General features: G+C 47.6%; 2 protein-coding genes across 2 annotated transcripts; both read left to right on the forward strand.

Annotated features, from left to right (window-relative positions):
- The first annotated feature begins 9,907 nt into the window (after positions 1-9,907).
- Positions 9,908-11,127, forward strand: LOC125549642 (1-aminocyclopropane-1-carboxylate oxidase-like). Its single transcript, XM_048712977.2, has one exon. It carries the CDS (start codon positions 10,020-10,022, stop codon positions 10,944-10,946), a length of 927 nt encoding a protein of 308 aa, XP_048568934.2. The 5' UTR covers positions 9,908-10,019; the 3' UTR covers positions 10,947-11,127.
- Positions 11,128-13,142: 2,015 nt separating this feature from the next.
- Positions 13,143-14,591, forward strand: LOC125511235 (septin and tuftelin-interacting protein 1 homolog 1-like). Its single transcript, XM_048676595.2, has one exon. The coding sequence runs from the start codon at positions 13,317-13,319 to the stop codon at positions 14,406-14,408; it is 1,092 nt and encodes a 363-aa protein (XP_048532552.1). The 5' UTR covers positions 13,143-13,316; the 3' UTR covers positions 14,409-14,591.
- The last annotated feature ends 8,588 nt before the right edge of the window (positions 14,592-23,179 follow it).

Raw genomic sequence — 23,179 nt, forward strand, 5'->3', positions numbered from 1 at the left:
GCCTGCACCGACTAGAGAGGAAGTTAATGATGATGATCATGAAACTTCAGATCAAGTTGCTACTGAACTTCGTAGGTCCACAAGGACACGTTCCGCACCAGAGTGGTACGGCAACCCTGTCTTGGAAATCATGTTGTTAGACAACGGTGAACCTTCGAACTATGAAGAAGCGATGGCGGGCCCGGATTCCGACAAATGGCTAGAAGCCATGAAATCCGAGATAGGATCCATGTATGAAAACGAAGTATGGACTTTGACTGACTTGCCTGTTGAGCGGCGAGCTATAGAAAATAAATGGATCTTTAAGAAGAAGACAGACGCGGATGGTAATGTGACCATCTATAAAGCTCGGCTTGTCGCTAAGGGTTATCGACAAGTTCAAGGGGTTGACTACGATGAGACTTTCTCATCGGTAGCGAAGCTAAAGTCCATCCGAATCATGTTAGCAATTGCCGCATTCTATGATTATGAGATATGGCAAATGGACGTCAAAACGGCATTCCTTAATGGTTTCCTTAAGGAAGAATTGTATATGATGCAGCCGGAAGGTTTTGTCGATCCTAAGAATGCTAACAAGGTGTGCAAGCTCCAACGCTCGATTTATGGGCTGGTGCAAGCATCTCGGAGTTGGAACATTCGCTTTGATGAGATGATCAAAGCGTTTGGGTTTACGCAGACTTATGGAGAAGTCTGTGTTTACAAGAAAGTGAGTGGGAGCTCTGTAGCATTTCTCATATTATATGTAGATGACATACTTTTGATGGGAAATGGTATAGAACTCTTGGACAGCATTAAGGCCTACTTGAATAAGAGTTTTTCAATGAAGGACCTTGGAGAAGCTGCATATATATTAGGCATCAAGATCTATAGAGATAGATCAAGACGCCTCATAGGTCTTTCACAAAGCACATACCTTGATAAGATATTGAAGAAATTCAATATGGATCAGTCTAAGAAGGGGTTCTTGCCTGTGTTACAAGGTGTGAAATTGAGCTCAGCTCAATGTCCGACCACGGCAGAAGATATAGAAGAGATGAGTGTCATCCCCTATGACTCAGCCATAGGTTCTATTATGTATGCCATGCTGTGTACCAGACCTGATGTAAACCTTGCCATAAGTTTGGTAGGAAGGTACCAAAGTAATCCCGGCAAGGAACACTGGACAGCGGTCAAGAATATCCTGAAGTACCTGAAAAGGACTAAGGAAATGTTTCTCGTTTATGGAGGTGACGAAGAGCTCGTCGTAAAAGGTTACGTCGACGCTAGCTTCGACACAAATCTGGATGACTCCAAGTCACAAACCAGATACGTGTATATTTTGAATGGTGGGGCAGTAAGCTGGTGCAATTGCAAGCAGAGCGTCGTGGCGGGATCTACATGTGAAGCGGAGTACATGGCAGCCTCGGAGGCAGCGCATGAAGCAATTTGGGTGAAGGAGTTCATCACCGACCTAGGAGTCATACCCAATGCGTCGGGGCCAATCAAACTCTTGTGTGACAATACTAGAGCTATTGCACTTGCCAAGGAGCCCAGGTTTCACAAGAAGACCAGGCACATCAAGCGTCGCTTCAACTCCATTCGTGAAAATGTTCAAGATGGAGACATAGATATTTGTAAAGTACATACGGACCTGAATGTAGCAGATCCGTTCACTAAACCTCTCCCTAGAGCAAAACATGATCAACACCAGAATTCCATGGGTGTTCGATTCATCACAATGTAACTAGATTATTGACTCTAGTGCAAGTGGGAGACTGTTGGAAATATGCCCTAGAGGCAATAATAAAAGCATTATTGTTATATTTCCTTGTTCATGATAATTGTCTTTATTCATGCTATAATTGTGTTATTCAGAAATCGTAATACATGTGTGAATACTTAGACACCAACATGTCCCTAGTAAGCCTCTAGTTGACTAGCTCGTTGATTAACAGATAGTCATGGTTTCCTGACTATGGACATTGGATGTCATTGATAACGAGATCACATCATTAGGAGAATGATGTGATGGACAAGACCCAATCCTAAACATAGCACAAGATCGTATAGTTCGTTTGCTAGAGTTTTCCAATGTCAAGTATCTTTTCCTTAGACCATGAGATCGTGTAACTCCCGGATACCATAGGAGTGCTTTGGGTGTACCAAACGTAACTGGGTGACTACAAAGGTATACTACGGGTATCTCCGAAAGTGTCTGTTGGGTTGACACGGATCAAGACTGGGATTTGTCACTCCGTATGACGGAGAGGTATCACTGGGCCCACTCGGTAATGCATCATCATTATGAGCTCAAAGTGACCAAGTGTCTGGTCACGGGATCATGCATTACGGTACGAGTAAAGTGACTTGCCAGTAACAAGATTGAACAAGGTATTGGGATACCGACGATCGAATCTCGGGCAAGTAGCATACCGATTGACGAAGGGAATTGTATACGGGGTTGCTTGAATCCTCGACATCGTGGTTCATCCGATGAGATCATCGAGGAGCATGTGGGAGCCAACATGGGTATCCAGATACTGCTGTTGTTTATTGACCGGAGAGCGATCTCGGTCATGTCTACATGTCTCCCGAACCCGTAGGGTCTACACACTTAAGGTTCGGTGACGCTAGGGTTGTAGGGATATGTATATGCAGTAACCCGAATGTTGTTCGGAGTCCTGGATGAGATCCCGGACGTCACGAGGAGTTCCGGAATGGTCCAAAGGTAAAGAATTATATATAGGAAGTGCTATTTCGGCCGTCGGGACAAGTTTCGGGGTCACCGGTATTGTACCGGGACCACCGGAAGGGTCCCGGGGGTCCACCGGGTGGGGCCACCTATCCCGGAGGGCCCCATGGGCTGAAGTGGGAAGGGATCCAGCCCAAAGTGGGCTGGGGTGCCACTTTCCCTAGGTCCCATGCGCCTAGGGTGGGGGAAACCCTAAAGAGGGGGCGCCCCTTGCTTGGGGGGCAAGCCCCCCACCCCTTGGCCGCCGCCCCCCTAGGAGATTGCATCTCCTAGGGCCGCCCCCCCCTAGGCCCCCCTATATATAGTGGGGGGGATGGAGGACCTCTTACCTTTGCCTTTGGTGCCTCCCTCTCCCTCTCCAACACCTCCTCCTCCATAGAGCTTGGCGAAGCCCTGCCGGAGTACTGCAGCTCCATCACCACCACGCCGTCGTGCTGCTGCTGGAGCCATCTTCCTCAACCTCTCCTTCCCCCTTGCTGGATCAAGAAGGAGGAGACGTTACGCTGACCGTACGTATGTTGAACGCGGAGGTGCCGTCCGTTCGGCGCTAGGATCTCCGGTGATTTGGATCACGTCGAGTACAACTTCCTCATCCCCGTTCTTTGAACGCTTCCGCGCGTGATCTACAAAGGTATGTAGATGCAATCCAATCACTCGTTGCTAGATGAACTCCTAGATGGATCTTGGTGAAACCGTAGGAAATTTTTTGTTTTTCTGCAACGTTCCCCAACAGGAGGAATGTAGAACTTGATGAGGTAACTATACCTGCTCCATAATTGGAAAGTAGTTCATCACAGAAATCTGTTCCTGTGACTCCTGCACCAATTAGTGAGGAAGATAATGATGATGATCATGTAACTTCGGATCAAGTTACTACCGAATCTCGTAGGTTAACCAGAGTGAGATCCGCACCAGAGTGGTACGGTAATCCTGTTCTGGAAGTCATGTTACTAGACCATGACGAACTTGCGAACTATGAGGAAGCGATGATGAGCCCAGATTCCGCGAAATGGTTTGAGGCCATGAAATCTGAGATATGATCCATGTATGAGAACAAAGTATGGACTTTGATGGATTTGCCCGATGATCGGCAAGCCATAGAAAATAAATGGATCTTCAAGAGGAAGACGGACACTGATAGTAGTGTTACTATCTACAAAGCTCGACTTGTCGCAAAAGGATTTCGGCAAGTTCAAGGGATTGACTACAATGAGACCTTCTCACCCGTAGCGATGCTTAAGTCTGTCCGAATCATGTTAGCAATTGCCGCATTTTATGATTATGAAATTTGGCAGATGGATGTCAAAACTGCATTCCTGAATGGATTTCTGGTAGAAGAGTTGTATATGATGCAACCAGAAGGTTTTGTCAATCCCAAAGGTGCTAACAAAATATGCAAGCTCCAGCGATCCATTTATGGACTGGTGCAAGCATCTCGGAGTTGGAATATACGCTTTGATAAGTTGATCAAAGCATATAGTTTTATACAGACTTGCGGTGAAGCCTGTATTTACTAGAAAGTGAGTGGGAGCACTACAACATTTCTGATAAGTATATGTGAATGACATATTTTTGATCAGAAATAATGTAGAATTATTCTGCAAAGCATAAAGGAGTGTTTGAAAGGAGTTTTTCAAAGAAAGACCTCGGTGAAGCTGCTTACATATTGAGCATCAAGATCTATAGAGATAGATCAAGACGCTTGATAAGTTTTTTTCAATAAGTACAAACCTTGACAAGATTTTGAAGTAGTTCAAAATGGAGCAGTCAAAGAAAGAGTTCTTGCATGTGTTACAAGGTATGAAATTGAGTAAGACTCAAAGCCGGACCACGGAAGAAGATAGAAAGAGAATGAAAGTCATTCCATATGCCTCAGCCATAGGTTCTATAAAGTATGCCATGATGTGTACCAGATCTATTGTATACCCTACACTGTGTTAAGCAAGGGAATACAATAGTGATCTAGGAGTAGATCACTGGACAACGGTCAAAATTATCCTTAGTGGAATAAGGAAATATTTCTCGATTATGGAGGTGACAAAAGGTTCGTCGTAAAAAGTTACATCGATGCAAGTTTTGACACAGATCTGGATGACTCAAAGTCTCGATCTAGATACATATTGAAAGTGGGAGCAATTATCTAGAGTAGCTCCGTGCAGAGCATTGTAGATATAGAATTCGCAAAAATACTTACGGATCTGTATGTGACAGACCCGTTGACTAAAATTATCTCACAAGCAAAACATGATCACACCTTAGTACTCTTTGGGTGTTAATCACATAAATGATGTGAACTAGATTATTGACTCTAGTAAACCCTTTGGGTATAGGTCACATGACGATGTGAACTATGGGTGTTACTCACATGGTGATGTGAACTCTTAGTGTTGAATCACATGGCGATGTGAACTAGATTATTGACTCTAGTGCAAGTGGGAGACTGAAGGAAATATGCCCTAGAGGCAATAATAAAGTTATTATTTATTTCCTTATATCATGATAAATGTTTATTATTCATGCTAGAATTGTATTAACCGGAAACATAATACATGTGTGAATACATAGACAAACAGAGTGTCACTAGTATGCCTCTACTTGACTAGCTCGTTAATCAAAGATGGTTATGTTTCCTAACCATGGACAAAGAGTTGTTATTTGATTAACGGGATCACATCATTAGGTGAATGATCTGATTGACATGACCCATTCCATTAGCTTAGCACCTGATCGTTTAGTATGTTGCTATTGCTTTCTTCATGACTTATACATGTTCCTATGACTATGAGATTATGCAACTCCCGTTTGCCAGAGGAACACTTTGTGTGCTACCAAACGTCACAACGTAACTGGGTGATTATAAAGGTGCTCTACAGGTGTCTCCAAAGGTACATGTTGGGTTGGCGTATTTCGAGATTAGGATTTGTCACTACGATTGTCGGAGAGGTATATCTGGGCCCTCTCGGTAATGCACATCACTGAAGCCTTGCAAGCATTGCAACTAATGAGTTAGTTGCGGGATGATGTATTACGGAATGAGTAAAGAGACTTGCCGGTAACGAGATTGAACTAGGTATTGGATACCGACGATCGAATCTCGGGCAAGTAACATACCGATGACAAAGGGAACAATGTATGTTGTTATGCGGTCTGACCGATAAAAGATCTTCGTAGAATATGTAGGAGCCAATATGAGCATCCAGGTTCCGCTATTGGTTATTGACCGGAGACGTGTCTCGGTCATGTCTACATTGTTCTCGAACCCGTAGGGTCCGCACGCTTAAGGTTACGATGACAGTTATATTATGAGTTTATGCATTTTGATGTATCGAAGTTTGTTCGAAGTCCCGGATGTGATCACGGACATGACGAGGAGTCTCTAAATGGTCGAGACATAAAGATTGATATATTGGAAGCCTATATTTGGATATCGGAAGCGTTCCGGGTGAAATCGGGATTTTACCGGATTACCGGGAGGTTACCGGAACCCCCCGAGAGGTATATGGGCCTTAGTGGGCCTTAGTGGAAGAGAGGAGAGGTTGCCAGAGATGGGCCACGTGCCCCTCCCCCCCTTTGGTCCGAATAGGACAAGGAGAGGGGGTCGGCCCCCCTTCCTCATCTCTCTCCTCTTTTCCTCCCTCCGCGAATCCTATTCCAACTAGGAAAGGGGGGGAGTCCTACTCCTGGAAGGAGTAGGACTCCTCCTGGTGCGCCACCTCTTGGCCGGCCAGCCCCCCCCCCCCTTTGAGCCTTTATATACGGAGGCACGGGGCACCCCTAGAGACACAAGTTGATCCACGTGATCATATTCTTAGCCGTGTGCGGTGCCCCCTTCCACCATAGTCCTTGATAATATTGAAGCGGTGCTTAGGCGAAGCCCTGCGACGGTAGTACATCAAGATCGTCACCACACCGTCGTGCTGACGGAACTCTTCCCTGACACTTTGCTGGATCGGAGTCCAGGGATCGTCATCGAGCTGAACGTGTGCTAGAACTCGGAGGTGCCGTAGTTTCGGTGCTTGATCGGTCGGGCCGTGGAGACGTACGACTACATCAACCAAGTTAACGCTTCCATTGTCGATCTACAAGGGTACGTAGATCACACTCTCCCCCTCTCGTTGCTATGCATCACCATGATCTTGCGTGTGCGTAGGAATTTTTTTGAAATTACTACGTTCCCCAACAATTAGAAAGACTTGTATGTGATTACCAAATGTTGTTCGGAGTCCTGAATGAGATCCCGGACGTCGCGAGGAGTTCCGGAATGGTCCGGAGGTGAAGATTTATATATAGAAAGTTGTCATACGGTCACCGGAAAGGTTCGGGGGCATATCGGTATTATACTGGGGCAACGGAGGGGTTCCAGGGTCCACCGGGAGGGGCCACCTCTCTCGGAGGTCCTCATGGGCCATAGAGGAAAGCCACCCCTTGCTTGGGGGGCAAGCCACCCCCTTGGCCGCCGCCCCCCTCTAGATCTCATCTAGAGGGGACCGGCCCCTTCCTTCTTCCCCTATAAATAGAGGGGCAAGGGGAGGGCTGCACACCACATCAAAGGCGCAGCCCCTCCCCTCCCCAACACCTCTCCTCATCCTTTAAGAGCTTGGCGAAGCCCTGCCGGAGTACTGCTGCTCCACCACCACCACGTCGTCGTGCTGCTGTTGGAGCTCTCTTCCTCAACCTCTCCCTCCTCCTTGCTGGATCAAGGCGCGGGAGATGTCTCCGCTCCGTACGTGTGTTGAACACGGAGGTGCCGTCCGTTTGGCGCTAGGATCATCGGTGATTTGGATCACGACGAGTACGACTCCATCAACCCCGTTCTCTTGAACGCTTCCGCTCGCGATCTACAAGGGTATGTAGATGCACTTCTCTCCCTCTCGTTGCTAGATGACTCCATAGATTGATCTTGGTGATGCGTAGAAAATTTTAAATTTATGCTACGATCCCCAACAGGAACAGAGGTGGAAAGGGGGAGGGCCTCTGCAGCACCTCCAAGGAGGAGACGACGTCGGGGACGTCGCTGCTGCCAGGCCGGCCAAGCCGGCCAATGGTTTCCCGCGGTCCAAAACCAGACCACCGGTCACCCACCCACATCATACCGGCGCTCGGAGGGAGGCTGGCGAGAAGCGGCGGGGACGAGGGAGACAGGGGAAAGGAGCCAACCTCAGATCTGACAAGGAGGGGAAGACCTCCGGGCCGCCGCCGCCACCCGCCGTCGTCTCACCACCCGCGTGGTCGAGGCCGCCGGCCAGAGCACACCCGCGAACGACGCCGGCCGAGAAGGCGCCGCTGCCTCGCCAAGAGGGCCGCCGCCCCAGATCCGAGATCCTCCTCGAGGAAAGGAGCGACCGAGGCCTCGCCGCCACCATCACGGGCGGCCGCGCGAGCGGATCCGGCGGCTTTCTCAAGCGGCGGCGAAGGAGGGAGGGTGAAGGAGCGGCGGGCGACGGGGAAACCCTAGTCGCTGTCCGAGTCGCCCGAAGCGGACAACGCGGGGGCCGCGTGTGTGTGTGGGGGGGGGGGGGGCATTGTTGGCATATCATTACGTAATCAATAAAGCTCCCTCGTTCTCCAAGAGAAAATAGCACTGGATTGGATAAACTTGAGCTTGAGATCAACCGGTTACCCGTCAAATCGGCTGAAAAATCTTGATTCAGAGTGGCGGGCCTGAACCTAACAGTTGTATTCTAAATTTTAATGGTCGTTGAAACTTTCGACCTGCAGGTCAAGTTCAACACATCATTTTCCATATAACCATTGGCCTAACAGTTTCCCTTTTTCAGTACTTCTCACCTTACAGAGTAGTACGTTTTATTCAGAAGAGGTCTAGATATATTTATGTTTTGCCTTCCAGATCAATTACCCCTTCACAAAATATGAAAATATTCACAAATTTTTACAACTTTTCGTCCATTTGGGGTGACAATAGATTCGTCCATGTCCGACGCCCGGCCGCATCCTAAATCATGTCCAAAATGGACGTGCTTAAAAAACAGAAAAACTAAAATGAAATGCCGAAAAAATTAAATAAACGCAAACATAAAAATATAAAATATAAATTAACCATCACGGCCACAAAAAACGACCCAGTTCCACGGTTCATAGACATAATTAACGTAAAAATAAAATAAAACTACCGTCCACGCACTCTTGTCGTGCCCGTCAATGCCGTGGCCGCCACTGTCTTCTCAGTGGCCGCCGTTATTGTCGTCTCGCTGACGAGGTTTACGTAGTCCGGCAGCGTCCAGAAGTACGATGGCGGTGCGTGGTACACGGGGGCGGGCTAGAAGGCGGGAGGTGCCTGCACCACCTCCTCCCGTGGCGACGCCTCCCGCTTTGGTGACCGCGGCGGCATAGGGCACCAGTTCACGCCCCTCACGACGTCGGCCATCTCCAAAGCCGTGCACGACCAGCTCCACTGCTGGCCCACCAGCCCCGGGTGAAACGTGGCCACGGGCTGCCACGCGGCCCCGAAGTGGACGAGCGACGCGTCCGTTTGCTGTCCGCCGCGACCCAAACACGGCGCATGTTTGCGTTCGAAATGAGTCGGCCGGACACAAAACGGACCAGATAGGTCCAGGCCATCGCGCGCTGGGCCGTGGGGTCTGTCCGTTTTACCCTAAACGAACGGGGCCGGACAGAATGGGGTCACGCACTGGAGTTGGCCTAGAAACATGTGAATTCTGAATGTGTGGTGAAGAACAACCCAGAGGGAAGGTCATTTTAGAGCATTGTAATCGTGAATCTAATATGATAGCTCATGTGCTAGTGCAAAATGGATGTGTAGATCCAGCAAACTTGTGGTTGAACTTACCTCCGGCATTTATTTTGAAACTCTTAGCGGACGATGTAAGCGTTGATTAAATTATAAATAAAGCTAGCCATGATGATTTTTCTTTAAAAAAAACAACCCAGAGGGAGGGATAGAGGTCATTCCTGCCTCTGCCTCAGTCAAGGCTCCTCTACCATTATGGTGTCAGTTAACAAGTCATTGACAGGGATATGGACTGAGATGGAGATGCCGGTACCAATTTGCCACAAGCATCCAACGGTTGCTGCTGCGCAGAAGCTTCACATGAACATCTTCCAGGCCAGCTCCAGTCGCTCGTCTTGACCGGATTTTTGTCTAAAAATATATTTGTTGACCAGATTATCCCGCCTGGTGCACTATAAGTACCATGGCCACCCACATCTCTCCACCTCATCCCATCACCTGCACTTGCATCCACAAGACTGCACACAACACCACACCCGAGTCTGAAACTCTGAAAAAGCTCACCGTCACCAATTCACCATGGTTGTTCCGGTGATCGACTTCTCCAAGCTCGACGGCGCCGAGAGGGCGGAGACCATGGCGCAGATCGCCGACGGCTGCGAGAACTGGGGCTTCTTCCAGCTGGTGAACCACGGCATCCCGCTGGAGCTCCTTGACCGCGTCAAGAAGGTGTGCTCCGAGAGCTACCGCCTCCGGGAGGCGGCGTTCCGGTCGTCGGAGCCGGTGCAGACGCTGGAGAGGCTGGTGGAGGCGGAGCGGCGCGGCGAGGCGGTGGCGCCGGTGGACGACATGGACTGGGAGGACATCTTCTACCTCCACGACGACAACCAGTGGCCCTCCGACCCACCGGCCTTCAAGGAGACCATGCGGGAGTACCGCGCCGAGCTCAAGAAGCTCGCGGAGCGGGTCATGGAGGCCATGGACGAGAACCTCGGCCTGGACAAGGGCCGCATGAAGGCCGCCTTCACCGGCGACGGCCTCCACGCCCCGTTCTTCGGCACCAAGGTCAGCCACTACCCGCCGTGCCCGCGCCCGGACCTCATCACCGGGCTCCGCGCGCACACCGACGCCGGCGGCGTCATCCTGCTGTTCCAGGACGACAAGGTGGGCGGCCTCGAGGTGCTCAAGGACGGCGAGTGGCTGGACGTGCAGCCGCTCGCCGACGCCATCGTCGTCAACACCGGCGACCAGGTGGAGGTGCTCAGCAACGGCCGCTACCGCAGCGCGTGGCACCGCGTCCTGCCCATGCGCAACGGCAACCGCCGCTCCATCGCGTCCTTCTACAACCCGGCGTTCGAGGCGGCCATCTCGCCGGCGGTGGGCGAAGGTGGCGCCACCGCGTACCCGGACTACGTGTTCGGGGATTACATGAACGTGTACAACAAGCAGAAGTTCGATGCCAAGGAGCCAAGATTCGAGGCCGTCAAGGCGCCAAAGGCAGCTTAAGCTTAATCAAGGAGACTAAAAGAAAATTATTTACTTATTAGCTGGCTTTTGTTTTACAATGAAGAAAAAAAATGTATTTTTGGAGTTTATTCAGACGCGTAGCGAATATGATGTGTGGGGGTAATTGTGATTGGTTCGGTGTCAAATAATTAGGAAATGAAGTATGGATTTTTCATTAGAAGTATCTGCTTTCTTTACATTGTTTGATTGTGGTTTTTCCTCTGGTCAGTAACATCGTTCCACCAAATCAGATCAACCAAGGATCCCTATAAAAGGAAATTTTGTAGTTCTGGACGAGAAACAGAACATCTCCACAAACAGTCAAAAAGATCTCACAGTAAATCTAACAAAGTCCAAGTCTCTGGACTGTCCCGAATCATGACGCCACTTCACCTTCATACAAGGCTGCAGGACGGTCTCGATGTGAATGATTAAGAATACTCTCTGATACAAGGTGCTTTATAAATTAAACTGTAGCATGAAGGATATACAACGCATCATTAGCATACATCCAGTTGGTGCATGATTAAGAAACATACAAGCAACACCAATAACGCACATGAGAAAGAATAAGAAAAACACCGGCCACAACAAAGCCATAGTAAAACGAAAGTAGGCGAAGGTGAGTAGTGTGGAAGGCCTATCCGTACACTATGCCACCACTCATAAGGGGTAAAAACATCCCTGACCATTCGCTCCAAACCCATACACATGACCGGAAACAAATGGTTGTTGTTTCAATCGTTGTAAAGAAGATCACGAATGGAGCCAGTGTATAGACCAGTTGATGGCATGCATAAGTGATGAAGTTTTAGAGTTAAAGAACATGTCATTTCTATGTAGCCACATCAATCAAATCAAGGCAGCTCTCACCCTTATAAACACACTAAAAACTACGAGATGGATATAAGTCAGATCAACGAATGTTTCCCTATAAAAGGTGTTAGTTGTTCACAAGAAATAAAAGATCTCCAGAATAATTCACTCTCTTTGTAGCTCCGTGATCCATGTTGGTGCCCAGGTTGGCTGGTGATGCCCATTTTATGAGGGTTGGATTGTCCTGGTTTTAGCCTAGTTTTCTTTGAATTAAACTGGCAATTCTCACTTTATTCTTAATCAATGAAATGGCAAGTCTTTTGACTCGTTTCGAAAAGAAAAAATATTAAACACTATGGTGTAATTTTTGTCTAATGGTATCACTGTCGTGTTGGAACCAGATAGCCTGAAGGTCATGACATTAGTTGTTCTAGATGGTTAAACTTCGTCAATCAAAACCCAGCAAATTAATCGCTATGTGTTGTTCCACTGGGATCCATAACTGATGTATGCGACGTATTATTTTTGTTTATCGTTGGTATGTAATAGTACAAGTATGGATAATGTTGGCTAAGTGATGTGTTCCCAAACCAAAATTCCCCCCTCGCGTGCAAAAAAAGAAAGAAAAACTCCCTAAATCTAAATGGCACTCACATGAGATCTATTTGAAGAGTCCAAAATTTGGTTGTCTAAAATGGGGAAGGGCTACAAGGCAGTCGACTGAAATTTCATTTGGGTTAGTCAAATCAACATGAAACGTTAGATAAAAAACGAACGCACCAGATTATCTCTTCTACCTCGAATCGTTTCTTCCTGAAAACATATCGTCTTCCCCGCCGCCCTGCTGCCACCGGCCGGGCAGCCTGCTGCCGCCGCCTCGCCGCCCCACCCTCCCCGGAACCACCCCACCTCCAGTCTCCCACCGCCCAGGCCATCCCTCTAGGCCCTGCCACACCGAGTTTTTTCTCCGGCGAATCCCCACACCACCGCCCCACTCCGAACCCTAAGATAGCCACCGGGGTAGCCTGCCCAACGAGCTTCTTCCTCCCCTCCGGTGAGTTTCTTCCTCCCTTGAGGCTATTTCTCCCTTTGACCAAAATCGACTGACCCAATTGTGAAAACTCAATCGACTGAAATGCAGCTATTTCGTCTAACATGAGGATAGCTTTCAAGCTAAACGGTTGTGCAAAGTTGATTTCTTTTATATGTGAAACTAGTTTCTTGTTCGGACTCATATTTCTTGGATGCCAAGTTTACAAAGATCAAAAGTTAGTTGTGAGGCCCCGTTCCACCGTCTATGAAAAGTGCTCTCCGCGTATGTACCGAAATGTTGGTGTATTATGCAAAGTAGTTATCTCAATAAATAAAGTAAATAAGATGCTTTGTCGGAATCGGAAACGCGTTCAAAGGCTCGTCTCCAAAACGGCCTGCCTAGTACAGTAGTTATATAATGACCTCATAGCATACGCATCGATCAGCACAAGGAACATCGCCGGTTCCAAGCAGCAGCGACCTTCCCTGTTTGGTCCTCGATCGCCTGCCAACGTCAGCGGCATGGCGCTACTGAAGCGCAGCTTCACCGCAGCGCTGCTCGACGAGGGCGACGACCCGTCGTACCCGTTGAAGATGCCGGGCAGCCTCGCGCGCACCACCGCGCCGGTGGCCAAGATGATGCGGCTGTGGAACTACAAGCAAGGCTCGGGCCTCGGTGCCCACGGCCAAGGCATCATCGCCCCTATAAAGGCTATCCAGCATTGCTCAACCGCCGGCATCGGCCACTCCGAAAAGACGTACAAGAACGGCCTGCATGGCGCGCCGGCGCCGTCGCCGCCAGCCCACGACGAGTGGCACGAGTCGGCGGCCGTCTCACGGGCCCTGCGCCTCGAGCGGGAGTGCTACGAGAAGACCCTCGCGCTGCTGCGCGACGCGAAGCTTCAAGGCGACGACAGCGCGGAGACGGCGGAGGCGCTGGCCGCTATCGTCGAGTCCGAGGAGGTGCTCCGGGGGAAGAAGCGCGCGCAGGGCGCGTGGAGGGCCGCGCTGCCTCCTTCCGCCGTGCGGCACATCGTGAAGCAGGTGCTCACGCCGAGGATCGCCATGAAGGCGCGAGAGTGGGAGCCGTTGTGGAGCCCGGGCTGCGGCCACTGGCTACGCCCGTGGATCCCCTTGATCGGACACTTGCCGGAGAGCCTCTACGCCACCGTGGAGAGCAAGATCAGCGGCGGCTGCTACGACGTCATCTCCCCATGGAAAGACTACTTGGCCCCGACGCAGTGGGAGATCTTCTCCCGGCGTCACGTCCTGCCCAGGCTCACGCGGTGGCTGCAACAGCTGAAGATCACACCACCAAAGCAGCGCGACACTAAGTTCCGCGAGGTGATGTCGTGGATGCCTCTGGTGCGCACCGAAGACGTGGTGTCGATCCTAGAGCAGGAGTTTTTCGGCAAATGGGAGAGCGCGCTGCGTCACTGGCTGCAGTCCGCGAGGCCACCGTCGGGGGAGGCCACGGCGTGGTGCGCCGGCTGGAAGAACCTCTTCACCCCGGAGCTGCTCCACGACGAACGCGTGCTGGCATGGCTGGAGTCTGGCGTTGCCATGGTGGATCGAGAAACGGAAGACCTCAACCGCCTTGTTTGTCATAGTTGATACTAGTCTGCTAGTGTACAAGGCTACACCAGCTTGTGAGGTTGTAGTCAAGCAATGTAATGGTTGTAGTCAGTTATGATCAGCAAGACAGCAATATAATGGTTGCAGTCACTTATGATTACCAATGTAATGGTTGTAGTCACTTATGCCATATTTGACACTCAAAAGCAATGCACTATTGCAGCACAGATGCTTGAATGAAAATTACAAATTAGTAAAGGAGTCCGAATCCAGATTTGCAAATTTTCGTGAATTTCTGCAGTTCTACGTGTAGATTTTGTGACAGTGTAAAACAAGGCACAACATATCTTCAGCTTTCGACATTGCTTTGCCGAGATCTCTGCTTGAACGTACAAGAATCTGGGTTTATGACCGGGTTTATATAGCAAGGCAATGACATCCTAGGAAACGGAGATGGATAAAAGACTAGAAAAGCTGTTGAGGAGAACGATATGTTTTATGTTTTTATTGACTGAAAGCCTGAAGCACCCCCCTAAGATAGCAAGTTTTGTTGCTCTGAAGTGCATGTTGCCATTGTCAATTGATCAAACCAACCATTTTTTTCCCGAGATATCCAAAGATTCGAGGCCGTCAAGGCGCCAAAGGCCGTTTAAGCTTAATATCATGGCGATTAAAGAAACATCTTTATTTATTGTTTGGATATATACTACCCTTATAATGATCTAAATATGGACCATCCCACTAGAAAAATTCCAATGTTTAGTGAGACTTGGGTTCATCATATTCATAGGTGCATTTTTGTGATAAATAGCGACAAGATTTGTACTACTCACTAATTTTTGTGTATGCTAAATGCAGTCCTTTGCGCGTGAGAATACTTCCCTTTTGTCTGGATTATGGAGATAGTGGTCACATTTAGGGCATCTCCAACGGCAATCCGCAAAAAACCTCCCGCATCCATCCACAGACACGTAGTCGCATACATTTTCACAACAACTCGAACCAACCGAACGAAATTCGTTTAAACAAGTCCAAAATTCATATAAACATGGTCGGATGTCATATAGACATAACGGATTTCATTACAAATGCATCAAAGCGGTCCTAAGCGGACTCTGAAGTATAATTAATACCTAATATAAATGATCGCCGGCGTTCGGTCCTCGTCTCCGATCATTAGCCCCGAGAACTGAAACTTCACCGTCTCCGGTTCCGCCTTCACGACCTCTGCCTCCGGAACCCTTGTCTGCCTTGACGTCGCCGCCAAGCGACTAATCGGCTGAAGATGCTCAGCCCATCAAGCTTGGTGTCCATGGGAGGGAAGGAGCGGTGGCCTTCCTGGGACACGAGCAGCGGCAACCTACCGTGCACTACTCTTCCTCGCTGCTGGCGGCGCTCGCGGACGTGCCGTCTTCTTCGTGGTTGTGGCGCCGGGGCGCGGCCTCGGTGATGCCCTCCTTCTCGGTGTCGCCGAACAACACCTCGCATGCGTCGTCATCACACCACTTGCCGGCGGCCGCCACCTCCGCCACCCGCTGCCGGTACCGCCAGTGGGCGAGGCGCATCTCGCGGGCAGAGCGGTAGGACTCGAGCATCGCCTCTTGCCCCGTCAGGTCCGCGTACGACACGACCGACCTGCTCCTCCGCTTGCAGATGCTCCTGGAGGAGGTTGTGGTTATAGTTGGCGTCGGCATGTGCCTCCCGGAACTGCTCCTCCCGCACCATGTCCATATAATGGACACGGGCCTCGTCGATGGTCATGCTGCAATGCACCGGCAAGGGTGGAGCGGAGAAGGAGGGTGCCGTGCAGGAAGAGGAGGGTGGCGCCGGCTCGTCGGAGGAGGCATCCTCCATTTGCATGTCCTCCGGCTGCTTGCCGGCCTGCCAGTCGGCAACAATGGCGGCCATGGCCTTCTTCTGCTCTGACGCCAGTCCGTCTCAAAGAGTTCTGGCGGTGGAGGGATCCAAAACTTCAGATCTCGGGGTAGATCAACTATGTACTTCGATACCTTCATGATATAAACAAGAGCAGGATGTAGGGTTTTATCTACATAGAGAGGGCACGAACCTGGGTAAATACCATGTGTGTTCTTCTCCTGTTACCCATCGATCCGATCTGACAGCTTAGGCCCCCTACCGGAGATCTATCGGTTTTGACACCGACAAGGAGTATGTATGGAAGGGCATGATCCATTGATGAAAAACTTGTTGGACATCTAGTTAATCTTGTTAGATTTGAGACATTGCTGTACTAGACTTAATTTGCATGCTATGTATTGATGATTTGTGCTATTTTTTGTCCGAACTTTGATGAATATCGGACGGTTTGCATGAATTTTGTCTGATTAGTTCAGATGCGGGTAGAAATGTATGCCGGCATCGTTGGATGGCGGCCTCCCGCATTCGTGTCTGCGGACTAGACTGATGAGGACATGACTACCTTGGATACGACCAAAAATATTGCATACATGTATATTTGTGAGGTGATTTCTAATGCAAACTATGCAATAATTTATTTATGTCATCCAGGACAAAAATAATTCACAGACTTTTGTGCCATGTCTAATTACAGGTGTATGAAACATTTGTACAATCCACATATGAAGATAAGGGAAAAAGAGAAGTTTATGTGCTGTTCAAAAAGTCCTCTCACATCACTTTTGGGCCAAGAGAAGATAGAGTCAAGTCTCTCACGTTATGAATTCAGATTCGGACTGCACAGACATACCTGACTCAGAACGCCAACAACTCTTTCATACGGACTCCGAATTGAGTTATTCTTTTTTTGTTGGAAAATAGATTTCATTTACTTTCCAACACAATTGGATTCACCTTCAAATTCGCCTGGAGCGTTGAGTTATGGACGAAACAATCTGACATTGCAGCAGAATCCGAGTCAAACTACAAGCCCAAAGATGTTGCATCACCTCCACTTGGGCCCATGAGCCTTGTACGATCTAGGGTTAATTTTAGGCTGCCTTGTGACATCCTCCCACCTCCTTGGCCGCCACCCCTTGCTCCTATATAAGTAGATCCATCTAGTAGCTTTTTCGTTGGGATTGTTTAGTTAAAAGTTAGCCATTGCAACTTCGTGTATTTCGTTTGTGTCCAACGACCAGACCAAGACCGTTTTCGGATCCCCACCTATATCAATACTTTATCTATATTCGCAATATTCAGATTGTTGTATCATATTCTTGCTTGTTCTTCGATTGCTTGCAGGAATAGGCCTTCGTGGTCAGGTTGATCGTACTTCGGCGTGATCAATAACCTCTCGGAGTTGGTTTAGCGATTGCTAAGGCGCAACGTCGTGCACGTTTGTAGTCGGATCATCAAAGTCTTCTCCACCAAATCGATAGTTATCAGCTCATCGAAAGATCGAGCCCCTCACCTCTATCATAGACCCTCCTGTCCGCGGACGGATGCGGGAGGAAATTTGCAGGTCGCCGTTGGAGATGTGGTATCCATTGCAAAGGTCACTCCCACATCGCCTGGTGATGACAAGTGACGCATAGCATGTGCGACACTTGTTGCAATTAGAGAGTTTTGATGGATTTCTTCCCACATGCAGAGAGAGATGGGCGGGTTTATTCATGCTAGTTTCATAGTTTTTATTTTTTTCAACGATTTTTTTTCTCAAACCATGTGTCCAAATCATGAAACCATTTTCACCATTGCGTCTCTTGCGATGAGATTTCAAAATTAGATCACATGTTGATAGATTTATATAAACTTTTTTTGCGTGAAATCTGTGCTCCAAAAATATACTAACATGTGCTTCAAAAAATGTACTAATTGTGCTTTACTGTTGGGGAACGTAGTAATTTCAAAAATTTCCCTACGCACACGTAAGATCATGGTGATGCATAGCAACGAGCGGGAAGAGTATCGTCCACGTACCCTCATAGACCGTAAGCGGAAGCGTTATGAGAACGCGGTTGATGTAGTCGAACGTCTTCACTATCCGACCGATCCAAGTACTGAACGCACGACACCTCCGAGTTCAGCACACGTTCAGCTCGATGACGTCCCACGAACTTCGATCTAGTAGAGATTCATGGGAGAGTTTCGTCAGCACGACGACATGTTGGCGGTGATGGTGTTGCTACCGACGCAGGGCTTCGCCTAAACACCGCTACGATATGATCGAGGTGGATTATGGTGGAGGGGGGCACCGCACACAGCTAAGGGATCAATGATCAACTTGTGTGTCTAGAGGTGCCCCCTGCCCCGTATATAAAGGAGCAAGGGGGGAGGCCGGCCGGCCCTCTATGGCGCGGCAGGAGGAGGAGTCCTCCTCCTAGTAGGAGTAGGACTCCCCTCTTTCCTACTCCTACTAGGAGGGGGAAAGGAAGGGGAAGAGGGAGAAGGAAAGGGGGGCGCCGCCCCCCCTCTCCTAGTCCAATTCGGACCAGAGGGGGAGGGGCGCGAGGCCTGCCCTCTCTCTCTCCACTAAGGCCCATAAGGCCCATTATTTCTCTCGGGGGGGGGGGGGTCGGTAACCCTCCGGCACTATGGTTTTCTCCGAAATCACTCGGAACACTTCCGGTGTCTGAATATAGTCGTCCAATATATCGATCTTTATGTCTCGACCATTTCGAGACTCCTCGTCATGTCCGTGATCATATCCGGGACTCTAAACTACCTTCGGTACATCAAAACACAAAAACTCATAATACCGATCGTCACCGAACTTTAAGCGTGCGGACCCTACAGGTTTGAGAACTATGTAGACATGACCGAGACACGTCTCCGGTCAATAACCAATAGCGGAACCTGGATGTTCATATTGGCTCCCACATATTCTACGAAGATCTTTATCGGTCAAACCGCATAACAGGATACGTTGTTCCCTTTGTCATCGGTATGTTACTTGCCCGAGATTCGATCGTCGGTATCTCAATACCTAGTTCAATCTCGTTACTGGCAAGTCTCTTTACTCATTCTTAATGCATCATCCCGCAACTAACTTATTAGTTACAATGCTTGCAAGGCTTATAGTGATGTGCATTACCGAGTGGGCCCAGAGATACCTCTCCGACAATCAGAGTGACAAATCCTAATCTTGATATATGCCAACTCAACAAGTACCATCGGAGACACCTGTAGAGCACCTTTATAATCACCCAGTTACGTTGTGATGTTTGGTAGCACACAAAGTGTTCCTCCGGTAATCGGGAGTTACATAATATCATAGTCATAGGAACATGTATAAGTCATGAAGAAAGCAATAGCAGTATACTAAAACGATCAAGTGCTAAGCTAACGAAATGGGTCAAGTCAATCACATCATTCTTCTAATGATGTGATCCCGTTTATCAAATGAAAACTCATGTCTATGGTTAGGAAACATGTTGAGGCATATCTCTCTCGATGTGGTTTTGGTGATTGATGACAACGTGTTTGTGGACTAATCGTGTGCTTTGAGCGTTTCAGAGATTCATCCTTGGCACGAGACGATTTCCTCCCCTCGGAGTGTCATTCAAGACGGTGTAGCTCTTTCGTTTCTCCTTCGGTGGTCTAGTTGCGCAGAGGGCACCGTACTATCAAGAGGGGGTCCGCTGTGGTATTGCTTGGGTGGAATCAACATGTACACTTCCTCTTCTCACCCTCAGAGCTCTTCCGCTTCGAAGGAGAGATCTTTTCTCTCTTGTGTGTCTTGTTTGGGTCCCAGCGGTAGTACCGTGCTACCCAGCGGTAGTACCGCTGGTGACTCCGCAGCTGTACTACCGCTGGCCTGCCTGGCCCTACCGCCTCGACTTCCACTTCAATGGAGAGATCTTCTCTCTCTTTTGTGTCTTGTCTGGGTCCCAGCGGTAGTACCGCTGAGGGGTCACAAGCGGCAGTACCGCTCCGTGGCGGTAGTACCGCCGGTGACTCCGCAGCTGTACTACCGTTGGCCTGTCTGGCTCCTACCGCCTCGACTCGAGGGCTCTTTTTCTCATGTCGGATTTTGCGGCAGTAGAGGCGGTAGTATCGCTTCTCAGTGGTAGTACCGCCCTTACCACCGCTGTAGTACCGCTCTAGGTCCAGGTCCCTACTTCTCTCCTCGGCGCGGCAGTACCGCTAGTTGGAGCGGCAGTACCGCTGGCTCAGCGGTAGTACCGCCCCCCCAAGCGGTACTACCGCCCTCTGCGGGGCTGTTTTGTGGGGCAACGGTTGGATTGTTGCCCCCACTATAAAAGGGGGTCCCCTTCTTCCCCGTTGACCTACCTCTTCCCTCTGAAGCTCCATTAATTCTCCAAGCTCCATTTTCGCCCGATCTATCTCTCTAGCCAATCAAACTTGTTGATTGCTCGGGAGTGGTTGAGAAGGCCCCGATCTACACTTCCACCAAGAGTTTTTCGATCCCCCCACCTATCCCTAGCGGATCTTGTTACTCTTGGGTGTTTGAGCACCCTAGACGGTTGAGGTCACCACGGAGCCATAGTCCATTGTGGTGAAGCTTCGTGGTATTGTTGGGAGCCTCCGATTAAGTTGTGGAGATTACCCCAACCTTATTTGTAAAGGTCCGGTCGCCGCCTTCAAGGGCACCAATAGTGGAATCACAGCATCTCGCATTGTGTGAGGGCGTGAGGACAATACGGTGGCCCTAGTGGCTTCTTGGGGAGCATTGTGCCTCCACACCGCTCTAACAGAGACGTACTTCCTTTTAAAAGGAAGGAACTTCGGTAACACATCCTCGTCTTCACCGGATCCACTCTTGGTTATTTCTTAACTTTACTTGTGCAAACTCTTTAGTGTTACTTCTCTTGCTTGCTTGTTTGTTTGTTGTCATTGCATCATATAGGTTGCTCACCTAGTTGCACATATAGACAACCTACTTTGATGCAAAGTTTAATTTGGTAAAGAAAAGTTAAAAATTGTTAGTTGCCTATTCACCCCCCTCTAGTCAACCATATCGATCCTTTCAAAACATAACCATCTTTGATCAACGAGCTAGTCAAGTAGAGGCATACTAGTGACACTCTATTTGTCTATGTATTCACACATGTATTATGTTTTCAGTTAATACAATTCTAGCATAAATAATAAACATTTATCATGATATAAGGAAATAAATAATAACTTTATTATTGCCTTTAGGGCATATTTCCTTCATTTACTTGTTCAGGGAATCATAGTTGTGCGAGAAGCACAACTATGCTTTCACATGAAAGCACAACCGTGCTCCACGCTTCTGACAGGCAAAAAAATTAGAACAACCCAAAAAAACAGCAGTTTGGGTGGGAAAGCGTCTGGCGCATGACACGTGGCATCGTTGAGGTGCTCCCGCGCTACGAAAAGAGCCCCCTCCCCCTCGGGGGGAGGGCACCCTCAAAGTAGCTGCTCCTTTGTTATTTGTTGTTTGAGATGGCTTACCACGCTCGGTGAATTGACAATAGGTCTAGCAGCATAATACGGAAAAGTAACTATATTGGGTTTAGTAATTGGAGAAAAACACCCTTCAAGGTAAAATGAGGTTTCTCTAAAGAAAAAAGTTAAAATGAGGTAGCTGATGCTTTCTTGTAGAAAACAAAAAGAAAAACAACATCGCCATTGTTTTTATTATTTATTTTTGGTCCATCTAGAACTCGTCTAGATGAGAACTAACTATTGCAAATCTAAAACTAACATCAATTTTTCTATTACCCGTCTCCCTAGCATTTTCCTATGTTCTTGCCTTTTTGCGTCTGAGCTATATCTCACTTGTCACTTTGCTCGCTTGAAGAAACTCTTCTACGCTTCGTTTTTGGGCTGGCTGTCTAGAAGTTTGCTCGTATCTTCTCCTCGCTTGCTCAAGAAAATCATTGTACTAGTTTTTGGTTCGATTTTCTGTGGTATTCTTTTCTTTTGTTTTTTTCTTTTGGTTTCTTGGTTTCTTCATGGTTTTCTTCATTATTCCCCTTTTTCATTACTATTTTCACCGATTTTCTTAGTTTCCTTTCTTAGTTTTCACTGTTTTGTTTATGTCTTTTTCTACAATTTATTTCAGTTTTCTTTGCTTTTTTTCATGGTTTTCACTAGCGTTTTTCCTCTTTTTGCATTAGTTTTTATTTATTTTAAGTTTTCTTCAATTCCTTGTTTTTTTATTTCTCAATTTTCATTGTTTTCATTCATTTTCATTGATTTCCTTTAGTTTATTTGTTTATTTTTTTGTTTTCTGCAGTTTCCTTTGTTTCTTTGTCGGTTTTTCATCGGTTATTTTTTAGTTCAATGCATGCCTACTTTGTTTATCCACAATATATTTTAGTGTACTCACAAAACATTTGTTGATACACATTGGAATTTTAAAAAATAAATGATGTATATTTTTCCTTAAATACAAGTTTTGAATACAAGGTCGACATTTTTTTAAATACACATGAACATCTTTTATGGCAATAAAGATTTTTTACACATACTCTACATTTTTTGTATACATCATGATCATTTTTAAATACATGTTTAAATTTTTTCTAAGGATATATGTCCCCTTTTAGTTAATGTTGAATAATTTCCGTATGCATCGGGAACATTTTTTATGCACGTTCAACATTTTGTTAATACATGAACAACATTTTCTCATACAAAATTGTATTAGTTTTACACATTTTCGCTTACATGATAAACATTTTTTTCTATTCATGTTTATTATTTTTCCAAAGGCTTGATTAAAAAATTGAAATACTTGATTGAGATTTTTCAAATGTATCACTAACATTTTTTAAATATATGATTAAAAAAAGCATAGGAATTGTATATTTTTTGTATACATTTTTCGTATACATGAGAAACATCTTTTGTACACAGTAAAAGATTTTTAATGCTTTATTAACATTTTTTCATAT

Source organism: Triticum urartu, chromosome 1A (assembly GCF_056163025.1).
Source record: "Triticum urartu cultivar PI428250 chromosome 1A, HENAU_Tu73, whole genome shotgun sequence".
NCBI classification, from domain to species: Eukaryota; Viridiplantae; Streptophyta; class Magnoliopsida; order Poales; family Poaceae; genus Triticum; species Triticum urartu.

What these genes read in the sequence shown, in the direction of transcription:
- LOC125549642 (XM_048712977.2), top strand. Translation starts at nt 10,020, where the DNA reads ATGGTTGTTCCGGTGATCGACTTCTCCAAGCTCGACGGCGCCGAGAGG.
- LOC125511235 (XM_048676595.2), top strand. Translation starts at nt 13,317, where the DNA reads ATGGCGCTACTGAAGCGCAGCTTCACCGCAGCGCTGCTCGACGAGGGC.